The sequence below is a fragment of the Olea europaea genome, unplaced genomic scaffold, assembly GCF_002742605.1.
Source record: "Olea europaea var. sylvestris unplaced genomic scaffold, O_europaea_v1 scaffold1253, whole genome shotgun sequence".
In the NCBI taxonomy this organism is placed as follows: Eukaryota; Viridiplantae; Streptophyta; class Magnoliopsida; order Lamiales; family Oleaceae; genus Olea; species Olea europaea.
This window is the reverse complement of record NW_019229971.1, coordinates 121,699-145,890: the sequence shown is the minus strand read 5'-3', so window position 1 is coordinate 145,890 and position 24,192 is coordinate 121,699. Positions and strand designations below refer to the sequence as shown.

The window sequence follows — 24,192 nt, the reverse complement described above, 5'->3', positions numbered from 1 at the left end:
AGTCGAACCTTTTTCACCTTCTCAACTCCTTTGTGGGAGTTTTGCAAGATCTCCCATGCTTCCTTACTCGTAGTAGCACAATTGCGTGTTGCTGAAAGGGTCTATAGTAACCGTCGGTAAATGCATGTTATAGTTAACTAACATAATTAATATTTGACAACAATATTTTAATGGATGTGGTTAATATCTTATTTAACAACTTTCATTGCACATTGCAAGAAGTTTACATATTTAGCATTTTTTTTGCAACGTTCATTGGACGTTATTAAATCTTCTTCCTTTAGCAACGTTCATTGCCAGTTATTAAAGATCAGCTTTGACAACAGGCAAGGAACCATTGCTAAAACAGTTAATATTTGGTGAGCATTGTAACTACTCCATCTCCCAAAATCTAATGGACAAAGATAAGCAATTTGCTTTGCTTTGCTAAAATTAATTTGTGAAGAACCTATAGTTCGTGTTGTAAATAATACATAATTATTTATGACTATTTAGTCTTATCAACAAATCTGAATTTTGATTAGTTTGTAAATTTCATTGAATCCTATATATGGGTCCATCATTATAATAACATACACAATTCGCAATTAATAAAATACACAATTAGTATTGTAGGTTTTGGAAGGAATGGCATCAAGTTAAGACGTGGATATGCTTCATCTCAATAAACAAAACCAACAAAGGAGTTGAATGAATATGTTTGCAATTTCATATTCTAGTTTGTACATTTTATTGAACACTATCATTTCTTAACTTTTGAGTTCAAACTTTATAATATTAAAGTTTCAAAGAAAAGAATTATTAAAATAATAATCGTAAGTTTTTTTTTTAAAAACAAATAAATTATAAGTCAAATTAGCGACGAAAATAACAATGGAAGTCCGTTGCTAATCAACGAGGAATTTATTCCGTAGGAAATCTAAAAAAAATTTGCTGCTAAAATCGTTGTTTATTAGCTACCAAAATAGTTATTAGTAAACGTTGATGGTTTTTTTTAGTCATTAATATACCGACGGCCTAAGAAATTGGTTGTTAAATTAGCAACAAGAGTTTCACTATCAGATTTTTCGACGAATCGAGTCCGTTGGTAAAGTTCATTAGCTACAAAATTTAAGGCATTGACACTAAGCCGCAATTTTTTAATAGTGTTCTTAATTATTTTATTGTCCCCTCTCTCCCCCCCCCCCCCCCCCCCCCCCCCCCCTCCCTTTGCTTGCATCCGATTTATATCCATCTTACTACTTTTTATCTACATACATATTCATAGAGTTTACAAGTATTGTACACTTATACACTACTCATTTATATCCATTTATAATTCGAGCAAGTTCTAAACAACTCCCAAACATGCTTAAGTGAACCTTGTCTTTTTATTCTCATCATGATTATGTTAAAAGAAATATTTCTCTCTAAGGTGATGATGTACCTTTATTTTATAATACTCAATCAGCACGATTCTCTAATTTTTATTTTTATTTTAAATTATGGTACAAATTAATTAATTAAATATCTTTGGGCTGGGGTGTTTCCACCATGTACCAAAAGAAATGAATTCCAATGCTACTAACACAAGTATGATTTATTTTATTTAGTGCGTGTGCTCCTCTTTGTTAAAGCCCTTGTTCACCTCTTGTTTATAATATGTTTAAAATTGATCAAATTACTTTTTATCCACATATTTCATGGAATTCATAAGTACTACTCATTTATCCACAACTCATTTATATCTATTCATAAATTAAATTAATATAAACAACTCCTAAACATAATTAAAATGGACCTTATCTTTTTATAATTCTCATCATGATTGTGTCAAAAGAAAGTTTCTTTTCTTGATGATGCTAAATCTCTGTATATATTCAACATATACGGTAACGGTGCGATACTTTATTTTTACTGGCCAGAGTTAATTTAATTAATGGTCAATGAACTTATTATAGTTTATTATTTGCTCACCCATTTTTAAAAAGTTACTCGTTGCTCACCGAACTTTATTATAGATTATTACTTACTCACCGAAATTTAAAACATTACTCGTTGCTCACCCAAATCTGTACAAAATTACCCACCAATGACTCATATCATTTTCATCATTGTTACCTATAGCAAAGTTCAATAAGTAACGAGTAGTTTTATTCAAATTTAATTGAACAATGAGTAACATTTTGAATTTCGGTGAGCAAGCAGTAACCTATAGCAATATTCAATGAGCAACAAGTAATTTTTGAAAGATCAATGAGCAAGTAGTAACCTATCGTAAAGTTAAGCGACCATTCATTAAATTATCTCTTCTGGCCACTAATTATTGTGTCAAAAGATGCTTGTTTAAGTTATATGAAACATTGTTGATCACACTATTAATTGAAGATTTGACTTTGACAGTGAATGAGGTTTCAACTAATTTGTTAGAAACAACCAACATTAAAAAGCCAAGTGGTATTCTAAATGATCAAGTCTCTTGACAAAGTCTCAGACAATGTGTGGTAAAGATGAATTACATTCATAAGAAGGGACATATTAGGATAAGCTGTTAAGATTTTGAAGAATTTGAGCAAGGTTAAGATTTCCAAGTTGACTTAAAAGCAAATATTGGTACAAAGTTAAGGGATCATTGTTGTAAGTAATTATTATGGCATTATTCAATTAAAAAATGAAAAAGCATCTGATGTGAAAAGGAAAAAAAAAAAGATGAATAGGACTCCGAAAGCAATAAAGTTATATAAAGGAAAGGACTCCTAATGCAAAAGAACTTTCATTTACCGTTTTACAATCAGAAGGTAGACTTCCATCTCCTGTATGATTCATGAACATATCTAATCTTCTCCAGTTATCTTCAACGTTCAATTTGATGCACACTTGCAAGAGAAATCGCGAACAAATCACGAGGACACAAAATGTTTGCATTGCTCGGGAACCTAACCGCGCCATCATTGCACGAAATATTGTATTGATAGAAAATAATAATAATAATAATAACAACAACCTTACTAATTGTTAGCTAAACCATCCAGCAAACACAATTCATAAATAAAACTTCGATTCTTATGCCAAAAAGTTAATTTTTAAACCAAAAGGCCTTGAAGAGATACTCTGGCACCCAACCAATACGCTGGCCGACCCTCCTACAACCTACGGTGGTCACCTTCTATAGGAATTTGGGAGGCGCCAAAGAGAAGCCAATAGAATCGTAAACTGCAAGTATGTTAATGGCAGGTAAAAACTTTACCCGATCAGCGTTGACAAAACGTCAAGTTTTAGAAACTACCAAACATTTGCCTGCACACAACTGGTAATAGGATCTGGTAATCCACTTGAATGATATTAGCTGTTACTTGATATTAGTATAGAGGAAGCCCACTCAACCCACCTTTGGATGCTATTCCTGTCAAGAACAGCAGATAGGATTCCTTAAGGCTCATTTGAGATGTAAAAAATTGTCCCATCTTCACCTTGAGATGAATCTTCTTCATCACCTTATTCGACATGCTCCCATGCCTAGTTAGAACTCCATTTTCCTCATCTATCTCGGGTTCTTCTTTGATGGTCTCAAGTTTCATCTTTAGTATATCCTCGATATCCATTCGAGTTTCTTCTCTCAAACTGCTTTTGCTTCTGCGAGGTACCATCCACCACATCTTTCGCGATCCCTTCCTCATTTTATTTGGGAATTACACACTTGATATGAAGTTGACCACAGTTTTGAGGCATTCACAGTAAAAAGAAAAAAAATGTCTTTCCTCATTTTGTCATGTCAGTTGCATCTGTTCTTCAAAAGAAGTTTTATCACTTTTTATATATATTGGCGGGAAAGAAATTAAAGTGGTTAAAGAGGGGGTCAGGATGGTTATGAAAAGATAATGCTTTTTCTCTTTACAACTTGACTTGATCATGACAATCTTTTGTTTTAGCATTTGCCTGTAAACAAAGATTTATTAATTTTCCACCAGCCCTTTATTTTTTTATGCTAATACTCAACCTTAGATAAAATTATAAATATATAGTTTACTTAGTAGGTACATGTTTGTTTAATTTTATGAATTTTGTATTGATTTCATCTGCTACAATCTTAAATAAACAAGAAAATATGTTACCTGCAAGCTTATCTAGATGGACATTTCTCTATGCTATTGGACTTGAACATAGGCTTATGTTTGGAGGAGTGACAATAAAAACAAATTACGAGGTAAATAAAATTTTATCGAATTCTGAAAATTCTATGCAAATTTTGTGTTAGAAGTGACGAATTTGTAAAGAACAGATTCAAGTGCTTGGATCTTAATAAAAATGCCTTAACATAAGATATCTCCTCCGTATGTGTTCCTATTGATATCATCTGTAGTTCATAGCTTAGTAAGAATATTAGTTTGAAGACATGGTCCACACAGTGTTGTCCAAATGAAACATACTTTCTTTTCTTTATATACGTGTTAAAAAAAATAATGATGAAATAGTTTGTTATAATGGAATTTTATGTTTGACTCGTGTTTATCAACACTTAAATCACTTTTTATTCGTATGTTACGAGATATTCTTAGGTAATATCACTTGCTCCCCACTGATCTCCATTTATTTATATTTAAACCGTTGATAAACACTTCCAGTCATGTTTAATTTTCAAATAATACTTTAGCTCCTTATAGATATGTATATTGTTTCATTAGATTAATATAAATGCATACTAAATCCAGTATTAGGGTTTTGAGGTTACCAACGTTTATACAAATTTAAACAAAGTAAGAAGAAAGAGAAACTCACAAAATCAGCACAATTTGATAGTAGGTATATAATTAGAAGTATATTTTGATCAATCAAGAATAGCATATTTTATGAAGTCCATTGAAGTCAAATAGTAATTCAAGAATATCAAAATAAAACAAAAAAATGACACTTCAATACTTAAATTAGCTAATAAATAAAGGAATATATAAGAACATAGTTGAGTAATTTGTATGTTGACGCACATTTTATTTACGTTAAATTAGGTTCCATGTGATAAATTCGTATTTTAAAAGAGTAATATTATTTAGTCTTATTGAAGTTGCAACTCCAGTCTATATAATAATAATGTGACATTAATTGATAGACAAAATTGAATAACTCATTTAATTTCACATTTCATTTAACCTATCATTTAGTGCTACCTGGATTGGGATTGCAATCCCAATAGAGTTACATAGCATTACTAATTTTAAAATACGCACACCGTCGATGGTGTCTATGTGTTGAGTTACAAAGTAGTAAACATTTTCGTGATGAGCCCCACTGGGAAAATTGAAAATGAAAGATATGAACTACCTTGAAACTATATTAATTTTGTTAAATTTATATTTTATGCATAACAAAGAATTTTTGCTGAAGAAAGATCCGATGAACAAGATTAAAGAACGTTTATAAAGTATTGTTCATGATAATTGATATCGATAAGGTCCTCAAATGCACAATATCATAAAAGTAATATAAAACGAGTCGAGTCACGATTGATGATTTGCCTATTAAATTAAAAAATGATGCTCGAAATGTCGTGACTACCGCACTTCTATTATAGAGGGATGGTTCCACTTGTTATTATTTAAAATGAATGATTGTTATGGGGTCTCACAAGGTGTTCATTCTATTTATTTTGTCGTGACCATAACATAAAATTGGCCCCCAAATAGCCACTTTTTTGGTCTAATAATAACTTTTTACATATTAAGTAAAAAATTAAAATTTGGATATTTACCCAAAAATACGTATATACTGAATTAAATTTAAATTCAAAAGAAACAATATTTATGATCAATAAATAAAGAAATAAAAACATTAAAAAATTCAATAAATTTTGCACCTCTCAAGCAAGCCATGATTTGGAGCCAACAATTTTGGTGTTGACGACAACAACAATCGCTTCTAAAGCGTTCGTTTTCTAGTCCATTTAAAAAGAATAATGCTATGCAACCCACTGATGTTACAATACCAATCTAGATGGCTCTAGATGAAGGTTGAATGAAATGTGAAATTAAATGACTTATTCAATTTCACTTATCATTTAATACCACATTAACGTCAGTTAGACTGTAATTGTAATCTCAATAAACTAAATACCATTACTCATTCAAAAATCCCAATTCTTCAATCTCTTCGTACTGTTTTTAATATTCGTAGAAACCTTATTATATTACATAAACCCTTTAATTGTTCATATTCATCTGGTACATTCTGCCATCTGTGTGGTCCTCTATATTATAATATATAACGGTGACATTATATTTAAATTTTAATGGCTGATAAAGAGCGACCAAATGGTGTTGGTGGTGGTGGTGGTGGAAGCGGAGGAGATGAAAAGGAAGACGGCGGTGTTGGGTCCACAGAAATTGGCGATCCAAAAGAGGAAAACTGCAGAAAGGCTAAAAAGAAGGCTTTCTTTAGATTCAAGAAAAGCAAGAAGAAATTGCATCAGAAAAGGAAGCAGAGAATCAATTCTGGGTGTTGGGTCAAAAGGGTTTTTGAGGGTGGTGATAGGTGTTTCTCGTGCGTGAAGAAACAAGATACAGATGATTCGTCAAGTAAGTCGCCGACGAGTGATCCTAACAGTGAAGAGTTTACCGTTGATATGTTGAGAGCTCTGATTGAGAAGAACGATTTTTACTCTAAAGAGTGTAATCCCCATTTCGATACAGATAGAGACTGAAAATTTTGAATTGTGGATAGTCATTGATTGTGTGTATATAAATTGCTGAGAAATTTTCCCCAAATTGTTTGTGTATGAATGTGTAAAGAAATGCCTTGATTCTGTAATCAATGATAGAGGAAATTATTCTTCGTTCTACGAATTATTATTAATAATTACAATTTTAGAATGAATGGAGAATCAATTCTTGCTTGGAGCAAAGGTTGGTGGTTCAAATTGCAGCATTCACTTTTTGAAAATTAAAGACGATAGAACTTCATTGAAAATTGTAGCTTTGGTCCCCAACCTATACCTATAGTCTTTATAGTAACTTGGTCATAGTCCACAATCTATTGATTTTGTAACATCATTGATCCCTAAAGATATATTCTATTATTTGGCCGCTAAAAGTCAAACATACTTCCTTGAAAAGACAATTATAACCTTGTTTTGTGCCGTGGGATCGATAATAGTATTGTTAGATTAATGTCATTGAAGTTAGATCTACTTGCAAGTATTAACATATTTTTCAATCGTACAAATAAATAAAATAGATGATCCAATGGTTTGCACACGAAATTTTGAATTATGCATGCCAGCTACTTATGTGACGAAGATATACCCATAATTTATTACCCAAATAATTGTGCATTGGTCGTGATTAAAGGTGGACAATTCACTCAATAAGCTTGTACAATATTTTCTTTTACAATAACGTGACGGATTATCTTATTTATTCATAGTATTGGTGACTTCTAATTAGAATACTAGTGCATTTGGCATCTATCAATGGTAGCTTCGATATTTTTCCTCATTTCGACTAGACCTTCATCAATCTTTTTTCTTCTAATATGTTGCCTCAACTCAAGTATCTACTTAGTTCTTTCATGATGAGGCTGATTTTTGGAAATGTGGATAACAACTCCTCCTATTTGTTTAATCTATTTCCGAAGTTATGAACATGGCATGCATTAGACTTTTAGGACTTGTATGCTTAGGACCACTGCTTTGGATAACTTATATAGACCATTGGTTATCGTACTTGAGCAATGTATAAGGTTCAGTTCCAGTATATCTCCTATCATTCCTTTCAACCATGTTCCCTTGCCCACTACCTCAGCAATGGACAACGTATTATGCTTTAATCGAAGACAGGCACATCATTTTGTGGATTTAGACTTCCAATTAAGAGTGCTATCCCAAAGTACGAAAATATGAACAAAAAACTGATCTGCTCATGTATACCTTGTGATAGTTGGCTGCTCTGGTTGTCCTTTCCATACAGCAGATTATGTTTCTAGGTTCCTCTGAGGTATCTTCTAATCCAATTCAAGGTGATCAAGCGATCAACCGAGCTTTTCGTGGAGAACCCAAAAACCTGACGTGCAAAGTTGGGGCTTGAGCAAACTATTCCATACATCACACGGCCGAATGCATTAGAGTAGGGGATACGATCCATTAAGCACTGGAAATGACATTCTTGTGAGAGGGTTAATAACCTATTATTTCTTTTCCTGCAAGTTTCTTTTTCTTTTTGTTTATTGCCACTGTTTAGGACATTTCATTCCATATAAAGATTACTCATGTTGGCACACATGGTTTTCCTTTCCATTCATGACAACGAAGCCTAGTGGCTGCTGTAGATGTTTTCTTTGAAATCCCCATGGGACTGCCATTTTTATATCCATTTGCTCCAATTTCAAGTCTTGATGTGCAGCTAGAGCAAGTAGATGGAGGTGTCTCTGACAACTACGGAAAAAAACTTAATTGAAGTCCAAACTTAGTCTTTCTGAGTACCCTTTTACTACAATCCTAGCTTTAAATCTAGGAACATCACATTTATCTTGTAAGCGACGTATAATTTTGATTTTCTGGCTTGATTACTTTTGGAGGAATTTTGTGAATAGTGACGCCAAAATAAGTATAATGATAGTTTGTAAATCCGTGCCGAAAATTGGACTGAGTAACGGCAAAGAAAACACAAACAAGAAGAAGAAGAAAGTAGGGACAAAACCGAGGCAAGAGTTGGACTCTTTGTCCTTAAGTCGAATTTGCCCCGCAACGGTGCCTACGGATTTCGGCAATCAACTTCCAAGATACAACGGCTACACTTGTGTTTGTAGCACTCCAAAACACAAGTACAACGAACCAAATTTAGGCTTATGTACTTCAAAGATGAAATGAAGGAAAATCAAAATAAATGAAATGATTTTGATTTTGGATAGAAGAGAGGATGAGAGATGTTTTGCATATCAAATTGTGAGGAATAGGACACCCAAAGGGTCCTATTTATAGACCATGAAAGGGTGTGGACGAAATGGTTGAGGCCAAACCATGCACCCTTTCCAAACAATGCACCTTTATGAAAAGGTGTCTATTCACCGGACAACCGTGCGGTCGCACGGTTTTACTCAAAAAATGGGAATTGGATTTGACGTGTGATCGCGCGGTTTACCAACTATGCGGTCGCACAGTCAAATATTTTGACCTGATTTTCGTCCTTTTTTCGTAATTTCTCATTCATCCGATATTGATTTTCGAAATGCTAAATATACCCTTCAATACATGCAGAGAAATTGTTTAGGCAAAATTGAGTCGAGCTTTTGAGTATTTGGCCGAAGTCGATACGAAATCACTTTAATCGATTTTCAATTCTCGATTTATTTAACCAATATCCAACAATCCCCCACATGAATGGAAATTCCTCGATATGCGCAACACAATGCGAATGCAATGCAAATGAAATGCAGACTCTAACAAATGGAGTACACACGACAAGTCATAGTATCAAGATAGGTAGCTTGTGGCCTTGAACCTTCTTTAGTTGAATACAATCGGATTTACTAGGCTAGTTGGTGAACGCGATGTCTTGAACCATCCAGCCGTTCGTGTAAAACCAAACAACTGTACCAACACCATGACTCATCTAACATTTCCGGTTCTCATGGTTGAGTCCATTTTGGCCCTGGACAACTCTTGGTTTCATAAGTGCTCTAAGAGAATTAAGCCTCGAATTCTTGTAGAAACGGCCCCACTTCACACTTATATAGGTGATCTCATACCTTTCTATCTCAAGGTTATGAATCATTAAAAGTATATATGTATACTTATCCTTATACACATTTTACATAGCACTTTAAATTTTAGGAATGGGAATAAGTGCTTTATTCCGAATCATTTATGACTTAGTTGTCCCATTGAACCAAGATCTTAGGATCTCCAATCTACAAGGTTGGGTTTCCGTCATAGTAATTCTATTCAATAGGCTTTAGGCCCATTCCCCTCGAAAGATGGTATACTTGATCTCTTGCAAGTCCTTTCGTCAAAGGATCAACCAAATTTTCTTTTGACTTCACATAGTTAATAGAGATTATACCATTCAATATTAACTGTTTAATGGTATTATGTCTCCGACGGATATGTTGAGACTTACCATTATACATACTGTTTTGTGCCCTTGCTATTGCCGACTGATTATCGCAATGTATATTAATCGCAGAAATCAGCTTTTCCCAACATGGAGTTTCTTCAAGAAAATTACGAAGCCATTCTGCTTCTTCACCGGCTTTGTCTAACGCAATAAACTCAGATTCCATCGTGGATTGAGCAATACATGTTTGCTTAGACGATTTCCAGGACACGGCTCCACCTCCAATGGTAAATACATAACCACTCGTGGATTTTGAATCCTTAGTGTCAGATATCCAATTTGCATCAGTATATCCTTCTAATACCGCAGGATATTTTGAGTAGTGTAATCCATATTCAACCGTGTGTCTTAAATATCTAAGAACTCGGTTTAATGCATTCCAATGTACAACACTTGGATTACTAGTGAATCTACTCAACTTGTTGACTATGTATGCTATATCCGGTCTTGTGCAGTTGGTAATATACATTAAACTATCAATAACATGCGAATATTCCAATTGAAATACGGGCTCACCAGTATTCTTGGCTAAGTAAATACCTAAGTCAACTGGTGACTTAACCGGTTTATCGTCATACGCCTTAAATTTCTTAAGTATAGTCTCAACATAATGTGATTGAGACAATGACAAACCATCGGATGTCTTAGAGATTTTAATCCCTAATATTACATCCGCCACTCCCATATCCTTCATGTCAAAATGTTTTGTTAACATTTTTTTAGTCGAGGAAATGACTTTGGAGTTATTTCCCATAATTAGCATATCGTCAACATATAGGCATATGATTACATATTCATTAGGTGCGTTTTTAATGTAGACACATTTGTCACATTCATTGATTTTGAAGCCATTTGACAACATAGTTTTATCAAACTTTTCATGCCATTGTTTCGGTGCTTGTTTCAATCCATACAATGATTTTACAAGTCTACACACCTTCTTTTCATTTCCTGGTGCAACAAACCCTTCAGGTTATTCCATGTAGATTTCTTCTTCTAATTCACCATTTAGAAACGCGATTTTGACATCCATTTGATGTATTTCAAGATTATGCAATGCTGCGATTGCAATCAAGACACGTATAGACGTAATTCTTGTAACGGGTGAATAGGAATCAAAGAAATCTAGTCCTTCTTTTTGTCTATACCCTTTGGCTACTAATCTAGCCTTATATTTATCAATTGATCCATCCGACTTCAATTTCTTTTTGGAGATCCATTTACAGCCTAAAGCTTTGTTTCCCGGAGGGAGTTCAACCAATTCCCAAGTATGGTTACTCATGATGGATTCAATTTCATTGTGTACAGTTTCTTTCCAAAAAGGAGCTTCGGGAGAGGACATTGCTTCATCAAATGTCCTAGGATCATTTTCAAGTAAATTGGTTACGAATTCTGGACCGAATGTCTTTGGAATTCGTTGCCTTTTACTACGTCTCGGTTCTTCATTTACTTGAAGATCATCATTCTTTCCATGTATGTTATCATAAGTTCGTTTATTTGAACATACTTCCTTTTCTTTATACGGAAAATTGTCTTCAAAGAAGACCGCATTTCTTGATTCAATAATTGTACCTACGTGTACATCAAGTACTTCGAATTTGTGAACCAAGAATCGATATGCACTACTATTGATAGCATATCCAATAAAGACACAATCAATTGTCTTTGGTCCAATCCTAACTTGTTTAGGTTTGGGTATTTGTACTTTCGCTAAGCACCCCCACACTTTGAGATATTTGTAGGAAGGTTTCCGACCTTTCCATAATTCGTAAGGTGATTCAACCTTATCTTTTTGTGGTATTTTATTAAGGATATGATTTGCAGAAAGTATGGCTTCCCCCCACAAGTTTTGAGGTAGGCCCGAACTAATCAACATTGCATTCATCATTTCCTTTAACGTTCGATTTTTGCGTTCAGCAATTCCATTAGATTGTGGTGAATATGGTGCCGTTGTTTGATGAATTATTCCAGATTCTGCACAAAATTCTTCAAACGGTGCAACATATTCTCCACCTCTATCACTACGAATCATTTTAATTCGTTTTCCAAGTTGATTTTCAACTTCATTTTTGTAGTGTTTAAACACTTCCAAAGCTTCATCTTTGCTTTTCAACAAGTACACATAACAGTACCTTGTACAATCATCTATGAATGTGATGAAGTACTTTTTACCACCCCTTGTTTGTACGAACTTCAAATCACACACATCCGTGTGAATTAGTTCTAATGGTGTGGTGTTTCGTTCAACCGAATGAAATGGTGTTTTGGCCGCTTTTGCCTCTACACATGTTTCGCATTTTCCATTATTAAAATGCATATTCGGAAGGTCAAGTGCAAGAATTGATCCTAGCATCATCATCCATTATTAAAATGCTTATCTACACATTGATCCTAGCATCATCATCCTATATAACCATACATTAGCTGGGATATTTTCTTTTGAATTAAATTTTGGCTCAATAAACATACATTAGCACATTGAGTAAAACAAAATCATCCAAGCTTATTTCCTTTTTCAAAATTTATTTGCTCTCAATTCTGTTTCCTTTAAAAATGTCTGGGTGCCTTCGTGAATAGAGAAAAAAATTGAAATTCACTCTTACAGCCCCCTCACAACTAGGGACTTACAATTTTTTGATTCATGTGGATCCCCTCAACATATGAGGGGCTGTACACTATGATGTACAAATGGTTTTGCCCAAAAAATTTGATTTCACTATGGTAATAAGTTGATATTGTTGGAATTACAGGATACTTTTATAGATGTGAATTGAAAAAATCTCCAATTGATACGATGACTAGTCGCGACTCTTCAATTCCAAAGGGTGCATATCAAAGAGTTGTGATGTTTTGAAATGAGTATGACCATTCAAAAGGTGTAGAATGAAAAGTCATGACCTTTTGATAGGATGCTATCTACACCATTAACATAAAATGGTGCGATCTAATGATTAAATTAATTTTTTCAAAAGATGTGATTGTTAGGAAGTGACACACAAAAGTCTCTAAATATGGCCTTCCTAATTTCATTTTTTTTTAATCCAAATCAATTCTAATAATTCTCTCCTCCAAATTATGTCAAAACAAATTTCAAATTATTTTTGGGTCTCATGTTCAATATTTAGCATTTGATATCATCATGTCTAGAAGAGTACAATCAAATGTTTGTTCGTCAAAAAAGTTAATATTGTGCTATATTAATTTTGGAAGAAATGTTGTATCTTGGGAGATAGACTTCCATTTGATCATATTAGCACCAATGTAGGGGCAAAATTCATTTTAAGGAAATTTGCGTCCGTATTCCTCGCTTTATTTCATCTTCTTGAATTTATGCATTTTCAACGTTTGAGTAAGTCGTGATTTGCATATTATGCACATATCTTGATTGAGTAAGTCGAAATTCTATTCTATATTTTGCATGTTAAGTCGTAATTTTATCGTATTTGTGTGCACATATTTTTTATTAGCGAAATATAAATTATGCAATTTTTCAAAAGTTTTGAAGACATTCAGATTAAGACATAGATGTTTCCAGTTTGAAGCAAAGTACATAAGAAATCTGCTGTTCGGATTAATATAATAGAGTGAACATTTTTTTTTTTTAGGTATAAATAACTTCTTTCATTCCAAGATCCATTTCTGCTTAATTATATTGGAAAAAGATTTATTTCTGACAATAGTTTTGTTAAAGTTTTTGTTTATCTAAAATATAACGAAACAAATTTAAATATTCTTAACAATCCCTTCTTGGTAAAATTATGCTGTCTATGCTAGATCTACAAGTAAAAATCATCAACCCACCAACCCACTCCAAATTTGCCTTCAAAAACCATTGGTTCAAATCAATGTGGTTGTAATTTACCTTTCTTTCCTCTCAACCCTTTCCAATTTTGATGTGATCTCTATATATTCAACATTTTGTATGAGACCACGTGTCTCAAAAGATGTAACGAGATTTAACTTTTCCATATCACAATTATCGTACTAAATAAAGAGATTATATTTGTATAATACTATTTGTATTGATCATATGCAGAGTCTAACACGATCAATTATGACATTCTATGCAAATTTGACAGTTAATATGAGAAGAACACGAATGTAACAACCTTCTTGTCAATTTCTATGACTATATCATGTTTACTTTCGAGTTCGCAAAACATTTCATAACACCTCTCCTACAAAGTTTCTCTTTAACTAAAAATAAAAAATAAAAAATTTATGGTCTTTTATGAATTTCCAATTGTCAATATTTTACCCCCCAAAATTACTTAAGAAACACGTAGGAATATTGTCCATTTCCATCTCAATCAAAACCCAGAAAATGCCAAAGTAAAATGCATGGGCAAACTGGAAAGTTTGTTCTGATGCATAATCTTATTCATCTGCCTCAATCTTAAATTCTGGGAACTATCATGCCAACTATTCACCCCAAACCTACCCCATACACGCCCCAAATCTTGCATATGATAGGAATGGATGAGGCCCCCACGTGAAATCCATAACATTTTGGCATGTCGGCAACTTGCTAATTGAAGCATGGGTCCCCCTCTCCCCACTCCCACGCACCATCTATGACTCATTTCAATCCCCATAGCCATATGCTTTTCTTGAATATGAGTTGCACAAATTGTAATAAAAAAATATAATAAATTTTAATTAGTTGAAGTTTAAATAGAGTTCATGGATTAAGAGAAGAGTTTTGCTATAACAACAGGGGCGGGAACACGGGTATTTGACAGGAGGCCGAGGTGAATTATCCTGCACTCGGGTGATATTTGCTCGATCATGCTCTCGCCCACTATCCAAGATGGTACTAAGTACTAGTTTATGTGGCGATGGAGTCTACAAAAGTAATATTAGTTTATCTCACAATTTCATTGAACAATAAGATAATAGGTCTTGCTGTCACTTAGAAGAGTGTTAACCACAATTTGTGCCATGATACTACACATCCTTATTCTTAATTTTTACTAAGGAAGCATTATTCTCAGTTGATCATAGGTAATTTAAAACGAGAAACTAAATTTAAAAATAAAGAGAAGAAAGAGTGTTTGCCTTGGAATCTATATGGATATATATTTTTCCCAAAAATGAAACATCCATCACACCAGTCTCACCTGTACCGACCCTCTAAACCACCCACTTGTACACGTAGCACGACTTTTTAAATATAATATTGTATTCTTTGTGCAATAATATAAAGATTTACTGAAGGAAATGCTTACAGGGTAGATATGTTGTCAAAAATTGTCAAAGTGACGGTTTGAACCTGTAATCAGGGTACACCCCCACCCCGTCACCACACTAAAATTGGCACAGGAGTTTTTATACTTTAGAGCAGGAGATGAATTTGATTAAAATAATCCTACTTCTAGAATTGTTTAAATCGTAAAATATAACTGGGAAGGTGGGCTTTCTGAAATGTGGTCCCTATTTTTGGCTTTGAAGGCGGTGATCAACACTTTGAAAGGAGGAATAGAGCATTGGAGCTTAACTTTATTCCATGGTGAATTTGGGTTTTCAGTGGGCTCACTTGGGATTTCCAGTTTTGAGTTTATAAAGTTGTTTCTGTTTCAGTATTTCAAGATTTCATCTTGAAGCTTGTTCTCTGATTCTGAGCCTTTGCAAGCTAAAGAGTAGGTCAGTATACCTGTTTCTCTGCACTTTACTACTGGAAACAGGCTTATTTATTGATTCATAATTATAATATTCATTCACTTGTCTTTGATTTTTTGTGTTGAGCAAGTACTAGTCTAATTTTGTAAGTACAGCAATCCGTATTGGGATCCTTTTATTTGCAATCCATTTTAAATGCTAATGTTTAGATGCTGAGCTTAATGATTACTCAAAAAGGGATCGGTAATGTCATAATTGTACATTGGATTTGTCTATACAAACCATGGTTTTGAACATGCATTGATTATTCATACTTGAGATAGGAGCCATTTGCTTGGGATTGATTTAGTAGTTACGTCGTATACAATAACGTCATAACCAATTGTGGTCAGGCATCTTGCTTCTTCCATTTAAATGGACAGCTAGTGCTGTATTTATGGGATTCTTTTTATTTTATTTATTATTATTTTTTTAATGGTAAGTATTTATGGGATTCTTATGTTGATAGATGCTCTCTTAGGAAGAATTGATGTAACTATAATCATAGATTGCATGTCTTTCATGAGTTCACAGCTCTATTGTGGAGACCAAGATGGTGTGCAACAACAGCCACTATTCGTGCTGTTTCTTTGTTTTCAGTAGACTGAAATCATTGGGCACGCTTCCTACAAATGTTTGTTTCTCGATTATGGATATATATTTTCACATATTGTATTTGCTTGCTTTTTCAGATTTGAGAATAAAATGTCATCTTCACGGCCTAACCAGTCCTCAAGCAATTCAGCAAGATCAAAACATAATGCTAGGATCATTGCACAAACTTCTCTGGATGCAAAGCTTCATGCAAACTTTGAGGAATCAGGAAGCTCGTTTGACTACTCAAGCTCGGTGCTTGGAACAAATGTGGCTGATGGAGAGCAGAGACCAAAGTCTGACAAAGTAACTACAGCTTACCTCCATCAAATACAAAAAGGGAAGTTCATCCAACCATTTGGGTGTTTGTTGGCCCTAGACGAGAAAACATTCAAAGTTATTGCCTACAGTGAGAATGCTCATGAAATGCTGACAATGGTCAGTCATGCAGTTCCAAGTGTGGGAGATCATCCGGTTCTTGAAATCGGTACTGACATCAGAACTATTTTCACTGCCCCAAGTGCGGCAGCGTTGCTGAAGGCCTTAGGATTTGGTGAGGTTTCTCTGTTGAACCCCATCTTGGTTCACTGCAAAACCTCTGGGAAACCATTTTATGCTATAATCCACAGGGTAACAGGTAGCTTAATAATTGACTTTGAGCCTGTAAAGCCTTATGAGGTCCCCATGACTGCTGCTGGGGCTTTACAATCTTATAAGCTTGCTGCTAAGGCCATTACTCGCTTGCAGTCCTTGCGTGGTGGAAGCATGGAAAGGCTCTGGGACACAATGGTTCAAGAGGTGTTTGAACTCACTGGTTATGACAGGGTGATGATATATAAATTTCACGATGACAATCATGGAGAGGTGGTGTCTGAGATCACAAAGCCTGATCTTGAGCCTTATCAAGGTTTGCATTATCCAGCAACGGATATTCCACAGGCTGCTCGCTTTTTGTTCATGAAGAATAAGGTCCGACTGATATGTGACTGCAGAGCAAAACATGTGAAAGTGATTCAAGACGAGAAGCTTCAATTTGATCTGACATTGTGCGGCTCAACACTTAGAGCTCCACACAGTTGCCATTTACAGTATATGGAAAACATGAATTCGATTGCATCTTTGGTAATGGCAGTTGTAGTCAATGATGGGGACGAAGAAGTGTCTGATTCTGCACAGACACAAAAGAGAAGAAGGCTTTACGGTTTAGTAGTATGCCATAACACAACTCCGAGGTTTGTTCCTTTCCCTCTCCGATATGCATGTGAATTTCTTGGACAAGTGTTTGCCTTCCATGTCAACAAGGAGTTGGAATTGGAAAATCAGATTCTTGAGAAGAATATTCTGCGAACTCAGACACTCTTGTGTGACATGCTGATGCGAGATGCACCTTTAGGGATTGTGTCTCAGAATCCCAACATAATGGATCTTGTGAAATGTGAAGGGGCTGCTCTATTGTACAAAAACAAGATACATAGGTTGGGATTATCACCAACTGACTACCAGCTTCGCGACATAGTGTCTTGGCTTATTGAATGCCACATGGATTCGACAGGTCTCTGTACTGATAGCTTTTATGATGCGGGCTTCCCTGGGGCTCTAGCTCTTGGAGATGCAATATGTGGGATGGCAGCTGTGAGAATAACTGATAAGGACTGGATTTTCTGGTTCAGGTCACACACTGCTGCAGAAATCCGATGGGGTGGTGCGAAGCATGAACCAGGTGAGAAAGACGATGGTCGAAAGATGCACCCAAGGTCATCATTCAAAGCATTCCTGGAAGTTGTGAAGACACGGAGCTTACCTTGGAAAGATTATGAGATGGACGCAATCCACTCTTTGCAGCTTATACTTAGAAATGCATTTAAGGACATGGCGAGTATGGATGCAGATACCAAGGATATCCATACAAAACTGAATGACCTCAGAATTGAGGGAATGGAGGAGCTAGAAGCAGTGACCACTGAGATGGTCCGCCTGATTGAAACTGCCACTGTGCCAATCTTGGCTGTTGATGTAGATGGGAAGGTCAACGGGTGGAACACAAAGATTGCTGAGTTAACTGGTCTACTTGTCGATGAAGCAAGTGGTAGGCATTTACTAACACTGGTGGAAGACTCTTCGGCTGATGCAGTGAATAAGATGTTGGAATTGGCTTTGCAGGGTATGCCTTTTACTAGGCTCTCTTCCTCTTGCCCACGTGTGTGGAAGAGAGTATACGCATGCACGCATAACGCGTTATTTCATTTTTTTTCTTCCACTTGTTCTTTCAGTTGTTTTAGCCATTTTAATTTTTAAGCATAATCTTGTAATTTTCTTGATCAGGGAAAGAAGAACAAAATGTGCAGTTTGAGATCAAAACACATGGGTTAAGGAGGCCTTCTGGTCCAATCAGCTTAGTTGTGAATGCTTGTGCAAGCAGGGATGTCAGAGAGAATGTTGTGGGGATATGTTTTATCGCCCAAGATATAACTATCCAGAAGAGTATTATGGACAAGTTCACCCGAATTCAAGGTGATTACAGGGCTATTATACAAAATCCTAACCCATTGATCCCTCCAATATTTGGGACTGATGAATTTGGCTGGTGTTCGGAGTGGAATTCTGCAATGACAAAATTGTCCGGCTGGAGTAGAGAGGATGTTATACATAAAATGCTTTTGGGGGAGGTTTTTGGGACAAATACAGCTTGCTGCCGTCTTAAGAATCCAGAAGCTTTTGTAAATCTTGGTATTGCTCTCAACAAGGTTGTAACAGGTCAAGAATCTGAAAAAGTTCCATTTGGTTTTTTGACAAAGAGTGGGAAGTACGTGGAGTGCCTTCTCTGTGTGAGCAAAAAATTGGATGGGGAAGGTGCAGTAACTGGTGTATTTTGCTTCCTGCAACTTGCAAGTCAAGAGTTACAACAAGCACTTCATGTTCAACGTTTATCAGAGCAAATTGCAGTTAAGAGATCGAACATCTTAGCTTACATAAGACAGCAAGTTAAGAATCCTCTTTCTGGGATTATATTTTCGCGGAAGATGATAGAAGCAACTGACTTTGATGAAGAGCAGAAAAAACTCATCAGTACTAGTTCTCATTGTCAGCATCAACTCAAAAAAATTCTTGATGACACAGATCTTGATGGCATCATTGATGGGTAAAGTTTATTTCAAGCTCCAAGTAGTTAATTTTGTGCTTTAAAGGCAATAAGTAGGTTTTTTTACATGCTTCATCCACTCTATGCCCTTTTCTGCCATCTGATTTATTGGACAAAATCCTGTAGAATATTGCCAATTTATTTACACATATAATAATTAAAAGAAATCAAGTGTGTTACAGTGGTCTGTCTGTATTTTTTTTTTTTTTTGCAGAGCTTAATCCTTAAAAATGTGTTCATTCTGTGTCTTGGATGTGTCATCTTTAAGGAAGATTTACTAGTTTGAGTCTCGATTGTTTTTCTGATTCATAGTGTCAGAGGCTCTCTCTCATTTTCTGTTAAATCATTAGTCCTCTGAAGTGCATTATATATATGCATTCAGGTCAATGACATGAATGAACTTTTTATCTATATTTCTGAAGAATTGGATTTTATATATCTAAAGGGCATCAGAACCCCTGGATCCCCTTTTTTGTAATCATCATTTCATGATAATAATTTGCAAACTTAAAACAATTTTTCGCTCGCTCCTGTTAGGTACATGGACCTGGAAATGCTGGAATTTAGGTTGCATGATGTATTGATTGCTTCCATTAGCCAAATTATGATGAAGAGCAACGGAAAGGGTATTACAATAGTTAACAATTTGGACAAAAATCTATCAGTTGAAACACTTTACGGAGACAGTCTAAGGCTTCAACAAGTCCTGGCTGATTTTTTGTTAATATCAGTTAATTTTACACCAAGTGGAGGCCAGCTTCGTGTTGCAGCCAACTTGACCAAAGATTCATTAGGTGAATCTGTTCAGCTTGCTCATTTGGTATTCAGGTATGAGCAGAACATGAACTTACAATTTTTTGCAGGTTTTTCTAGATTGAGAAGTTTCACGTAATGCTTAGTTTTTCATTCATCTTATGCAGCTCGTGACATACAATGCATGCATGTACATGATTGCTAGTATAAAAGCCATAAATGGGGGCTTTTGTTCCATTTCCTTGGTTAAAATGCCCATCCTCATATGTTAATATTATAATCGCTAAATAAGTAGCATTTTCAGATTATTTGGATCATTAGCACTTAGTGAATTTGCCATGCATCAATGATTCATAATCTTGTAGCTATTTACATACAAGACTGGTAAGAAAACTCAAATACCTCAATTTCTTTGCGACAACTAATCCGTTCAAATGAAGTTTTCTAAGGTTAAATGGATAGCAAAAGAAACTGTATTTCTGTCATTAGGTATATGCATTAATCAGATATTTGATATGGATCAAAGGATATTGAATAATCAGATAACTATGGATCGGCAGATAGACTAATATGCTGTTTGCTTTTGGCTGGATTACGATAAAAATTGTTAAGCTCCACTTTTGGTGCAGGATAACGCATACAGGCAGTGGTGTACCAGAACAATTGCTAAGCCAAATGTTTGGGAGTTATGCAGAAGCATCCGAGGAGGGCATCAGCCTGCATATCAGCAGAAAATTAGTGAAGCTTATGAATGGAGATGTCCAGTATCTAAGGGAGGCCGGAAGATCAACCTTTATCATATCTGTTGAACTTGCAGTAGCTAATAAACCTCGTGCATGAAAGTCATCTTGTGGATATGGTAAAATTCTCGGTGAAATAGGCGAGAATTGAAGTTTCTACGTGATGCCATGTTATACAATGTTCTTACTTACTGTCTGATAAAGACTCGTCTTAGTTTTGCTTTGTAAATATGCACAACTCTGTTTATGGCAGACTTTTCTGGAAGAATTAATGGAAATCTTCCTTCCATCTTGCAATTTTATGATAAAACATAACAAAATTCTACACACTATACTTACTGTTGTGTTGAAAGAATGATGATTAACATGACGATTATAATTTATTTCATTTCTTTATCTAGTTTAGAGCGATATACAGATGATGATGAAATATTTAGAATACATATTTTTGTAAGAATCTAAGTTGTAATAAAACAGTTACAAGTTGATTTAAGGACACTATACAACTTTATGTGAGTATATATTTATGTAAAATGATTTATTTCGGTAAAGGACTTTCATAATCATAACTATTGAAGAGCTAAATTTTGACAAGTTTGTTTCAAGTATTTCTTAAACGACAGAGATTGCAACATTTGAGACAAGTATTTAAACGAAATTATAACAGATTGATAAAGCTGTCTAAGATTTATAACATATGAAAATTTCTGTATAAAGTTGTGGATAGTATTAGGGTGGATTAAAGTGGATCATATTTTTTTTTTAGTTTTTTATACAAAATAATGTTATTTGCACATTCTTTCTTAAACTAACAGATAATATAATGCAAAGTGAGCTAATAGATTTACGTTGGATAAAAAAAATAGTGTAAATAACATTCTTTGGAATAAAAAATTTACTTGTAATTTGTGAATTTATGATAATTTTTTAACAGCTATAATATCTCTAAGAGTGTGTTTGATTGGCATGGAAAATATCACCTAGAAAAGAAATTGTTTTCCATCTTTTGTGGAAAATAAAAACCACCTCTACCCAAGAAAAATGTTTTCCTTACAAACAAGGAAAATTAGATATATTTTCAAAAGTTGGAAAATGTTTTCCATGAAAAAAAATAGCAATCAAACACTCTAAATAGGAATTTGGATCGAAAATTGATATTTTTCATGAAAAATAAATGTAATCAAACACACCCTAATTGTATGCATGAAGTCAAACTAGCCTCATCATTTCTGTCTGTGGGCTGTATGAATCAACATTGTTAATTTGAAGTCTACCTTAGCACTTACCAATATTATTAGGATTAAACTGAGTGTACAGGGTTCTGTTTCATAGAACTTTTATAGGTACTCACAGTAGACGGGTCCCATGCGGGACCCACCTGTATAAAATAAAATCCAAACCCCACCCACCCCATGAGTGGTGGCGAGCAAGGGTGCCGCCCTAGATGGATTGGGGAGAATTTTTTTTTTTTTTTTACTAATAATAGATATAATTTTTAGATCATATATTTTAATAATACATTTTAACAATGAACACTTTTAGTAGCTCAGTTGGTTAGCCATTTCACCATTGAATTAGAGGTTTTGTGTTCTAAACTCTTCAAGAGCAATATTTTTTTATTATTTTTGTATTTCAACAATTTTTACCAAAACAAATGTAAGGAAGGTGACTAGAACTTGCTACCTTCTTTAAAGATATTGGCCAATTTACCATCATAACACTTATTGATTTTTAACACATGATGTAACAAAATAATACATGTTCAATTTCACTGATATAATACAAGTAGAAACATTTTAATCGATGCTTTGTCTCTCTTCTTTTTTTTTTTCTTTTTTTTTTCCCATCTAATCAATTGATTTGAGAGTCTGGTCAATTAGTGGTGGATGAATTTGTAGGAAAATTGACCTTAATGTCATAAGAAATCTTTCAACAATACTTATTTAATTAATAAAATGTTCTAATTTTCGTTCACAAAAAAATCAATTGCAAAAAGTGGAATCATACAAACACATAAAATTGATAAAAGCATATAAATAATTTCAATTTTGTTAATATAATAATGCTTGCTTAATTAACTTTAATTGTAAACTGAATATTGACATTTTGTTAATATATATTGCCTATTTAAATGAAAAATAAATTAGGAAATTTAACAGATTATGGAATGATTTTTCCATCCAAAATGAAAGTTCGTACCTAATTTTAGTTTTAGTGGTGTATCTAGTACTTCTAATTCTAATTCGTACGACTTTTTGAATATTATTTAATTAAATATTAATAAACAACTCCACTATCACAGACGTTAACCGTCGATAGTAAGTTTTCAACGTTCACGGCTCGTCCTAGCTGAACTTGACCCCTGGATTCGCCCCTGTACCCCGACCATATTGTGAGTATTTGTAGGAGTTCTCAAGCATCTTCCATATTATTATGACAATTAGGCATAAAATTCATTTATTTAGTTAGCACCATTAGTTGATCAATTTTTTAACTCACATTAATTCCGCATCGTGATTTGGCTCATTCACTTTCTTCTCCCAAGGCATGTTGGTAACATGGTGAATTGCAATAATTATAATAATCTTATATCTGAGATTCTTTGCCGGCAATAAGTGCTGGCCAAACTGTTAAATATTTAATGGGCTTAAAAATTAGCTTTTATCCAATGGTTAGAAAAATAGGCATAGTAGGGGTGAGATGTAATCTTAAATAGTGTCTAAATTAGTCTACTCTTGTTAAAAGGAAATTATTGAAGAAAAGTTCTAGAATCCATTTCTCTGTAACTTTTATTGTTCATCTTCATTTCTTCCACTTCCATTAGAAACAAAAAGAAAAACATGGGTTTTATGAAGAAAATCATGGCCAGCATAAGTGAAAATGTCCAGTAGCCATTAGTTCCAATTTTAATTGGAGAAATTATGATTTTTGGTGTGTGAAGATGAAGACACTTAGAGTCTTCAACAGTTTGGTTCGACCAAAATCATCATCGAACCACCAATTTTTTGGCCATACCATAATCACATAAGTTGGTTTCGGTTCAGCTCGGTCCCGACAGTCAATAACTTCGAAAATAAATTATTTTTTTATAGGTCCAGCTGTTAAATGGGAAAGAAATTTATGAAAAAAAGGTCAATGAAAACAAAAATACAATACTAAGTCAATTTAACAAATAATATCCCAAATGAAAATGCAAACAATATCCCCATTTCCAAATGCAAAATTCGAA

At 34.3% G+C, this 24,192-nt stretch overlaps 2 protein-coding genes across 3 annotated transcripts; both read left to right on the top strand.

Moving 5' to 3' along the window:
* Positions 1 to 6,226: 6,226 nt before the first annotated feature.
* LOC111374472 lies at positions 6,227 to 6,805 on the top strand. Its single transcript, XM_022997141.1, has one exon. It carries the CDS (start codon positions 6,260 to 6,262, stop codon positions 6,668 to 6,670), a length of 411 nt encoding a protein of 136 aa, XP_022852909.1. The 5' UTR covers positions 6,227 to 6,259; the 3' UTR covers positions 6,671 to 6,805.
* An 8,502-nt stretch (positions 6,806 to 15,307) lies between these two features.
* LOC111374475 (phytochrome A-like) lies at positions 15,308 to 21,299 on the top strand. Of its 2 annotated transcripts, none has more exons than XM_022997145.1 (5): positions 15,308 to 15,722; positions 16,430 to 18,492; positions 18,654 to 19,470; positions 20,008 to 20,298; positions 20,853 to 21,299. In XM_022997145.1, the coding sequence occupies exons 2-5, from the start codon at positions 16,443 to 16,445 to the stop codon at positions 21,061 to 21,063; spliced, it is 3,369 nt and encodes a 1,122-aa protein (XP_022852913.1). In that variant the 5' UTR covers positions 15,308 to 15,722; positions 16,430 to 16,442; the 3' UTR covers positions 21,064 to 21,299. The 2 variants fall into 2 exon arrangements, with proteins under 2 accessions (XP_022852913.1, XP_022852912.1); XM_022997144.1 differs by having other exon boundaries at positions 15,308 to 15,718; positions 20,853 to 21,249.
* Positions 21,300 to 24,192: the final 2,893 nt, after the last annotated feature.

What these genes read in the sequence shown, in the direction of transcription:
- LOC111374475 (XM_022997145.1), top strand. Translation starts at nt 16,443, where the DNA reads ATGTCATCTTCACGGCCTAACCAGTCCTCAAGCAATTCAGCAAGATCA. An exon ending in CTTGATGGCATCATTGATGG is followed by an intron (nt 19,471 to 20,007) that starts GTAAAGTTTATT and finishes CGCTCCTGTTAG; the next exon opens with GTACATGGACCTGGAAATGC. An exon ending in CTTGCTCATTTGGTATTCAG is followed by an intron (nt 20,299 to 20,852) that starts GTATGAGCAGAA and finishes CTTTTGGTGCAG; the next exon opens with GATAACGCATACAGGCAGTG.
- LOC111374472 (XM_022997141.1), top strand. Translation starts at nt 6,260, where the DNA reads ATGGCTGATAAAGAGCGACCAAATGGTGTTGGTGGTGGTGGTGGTGGA.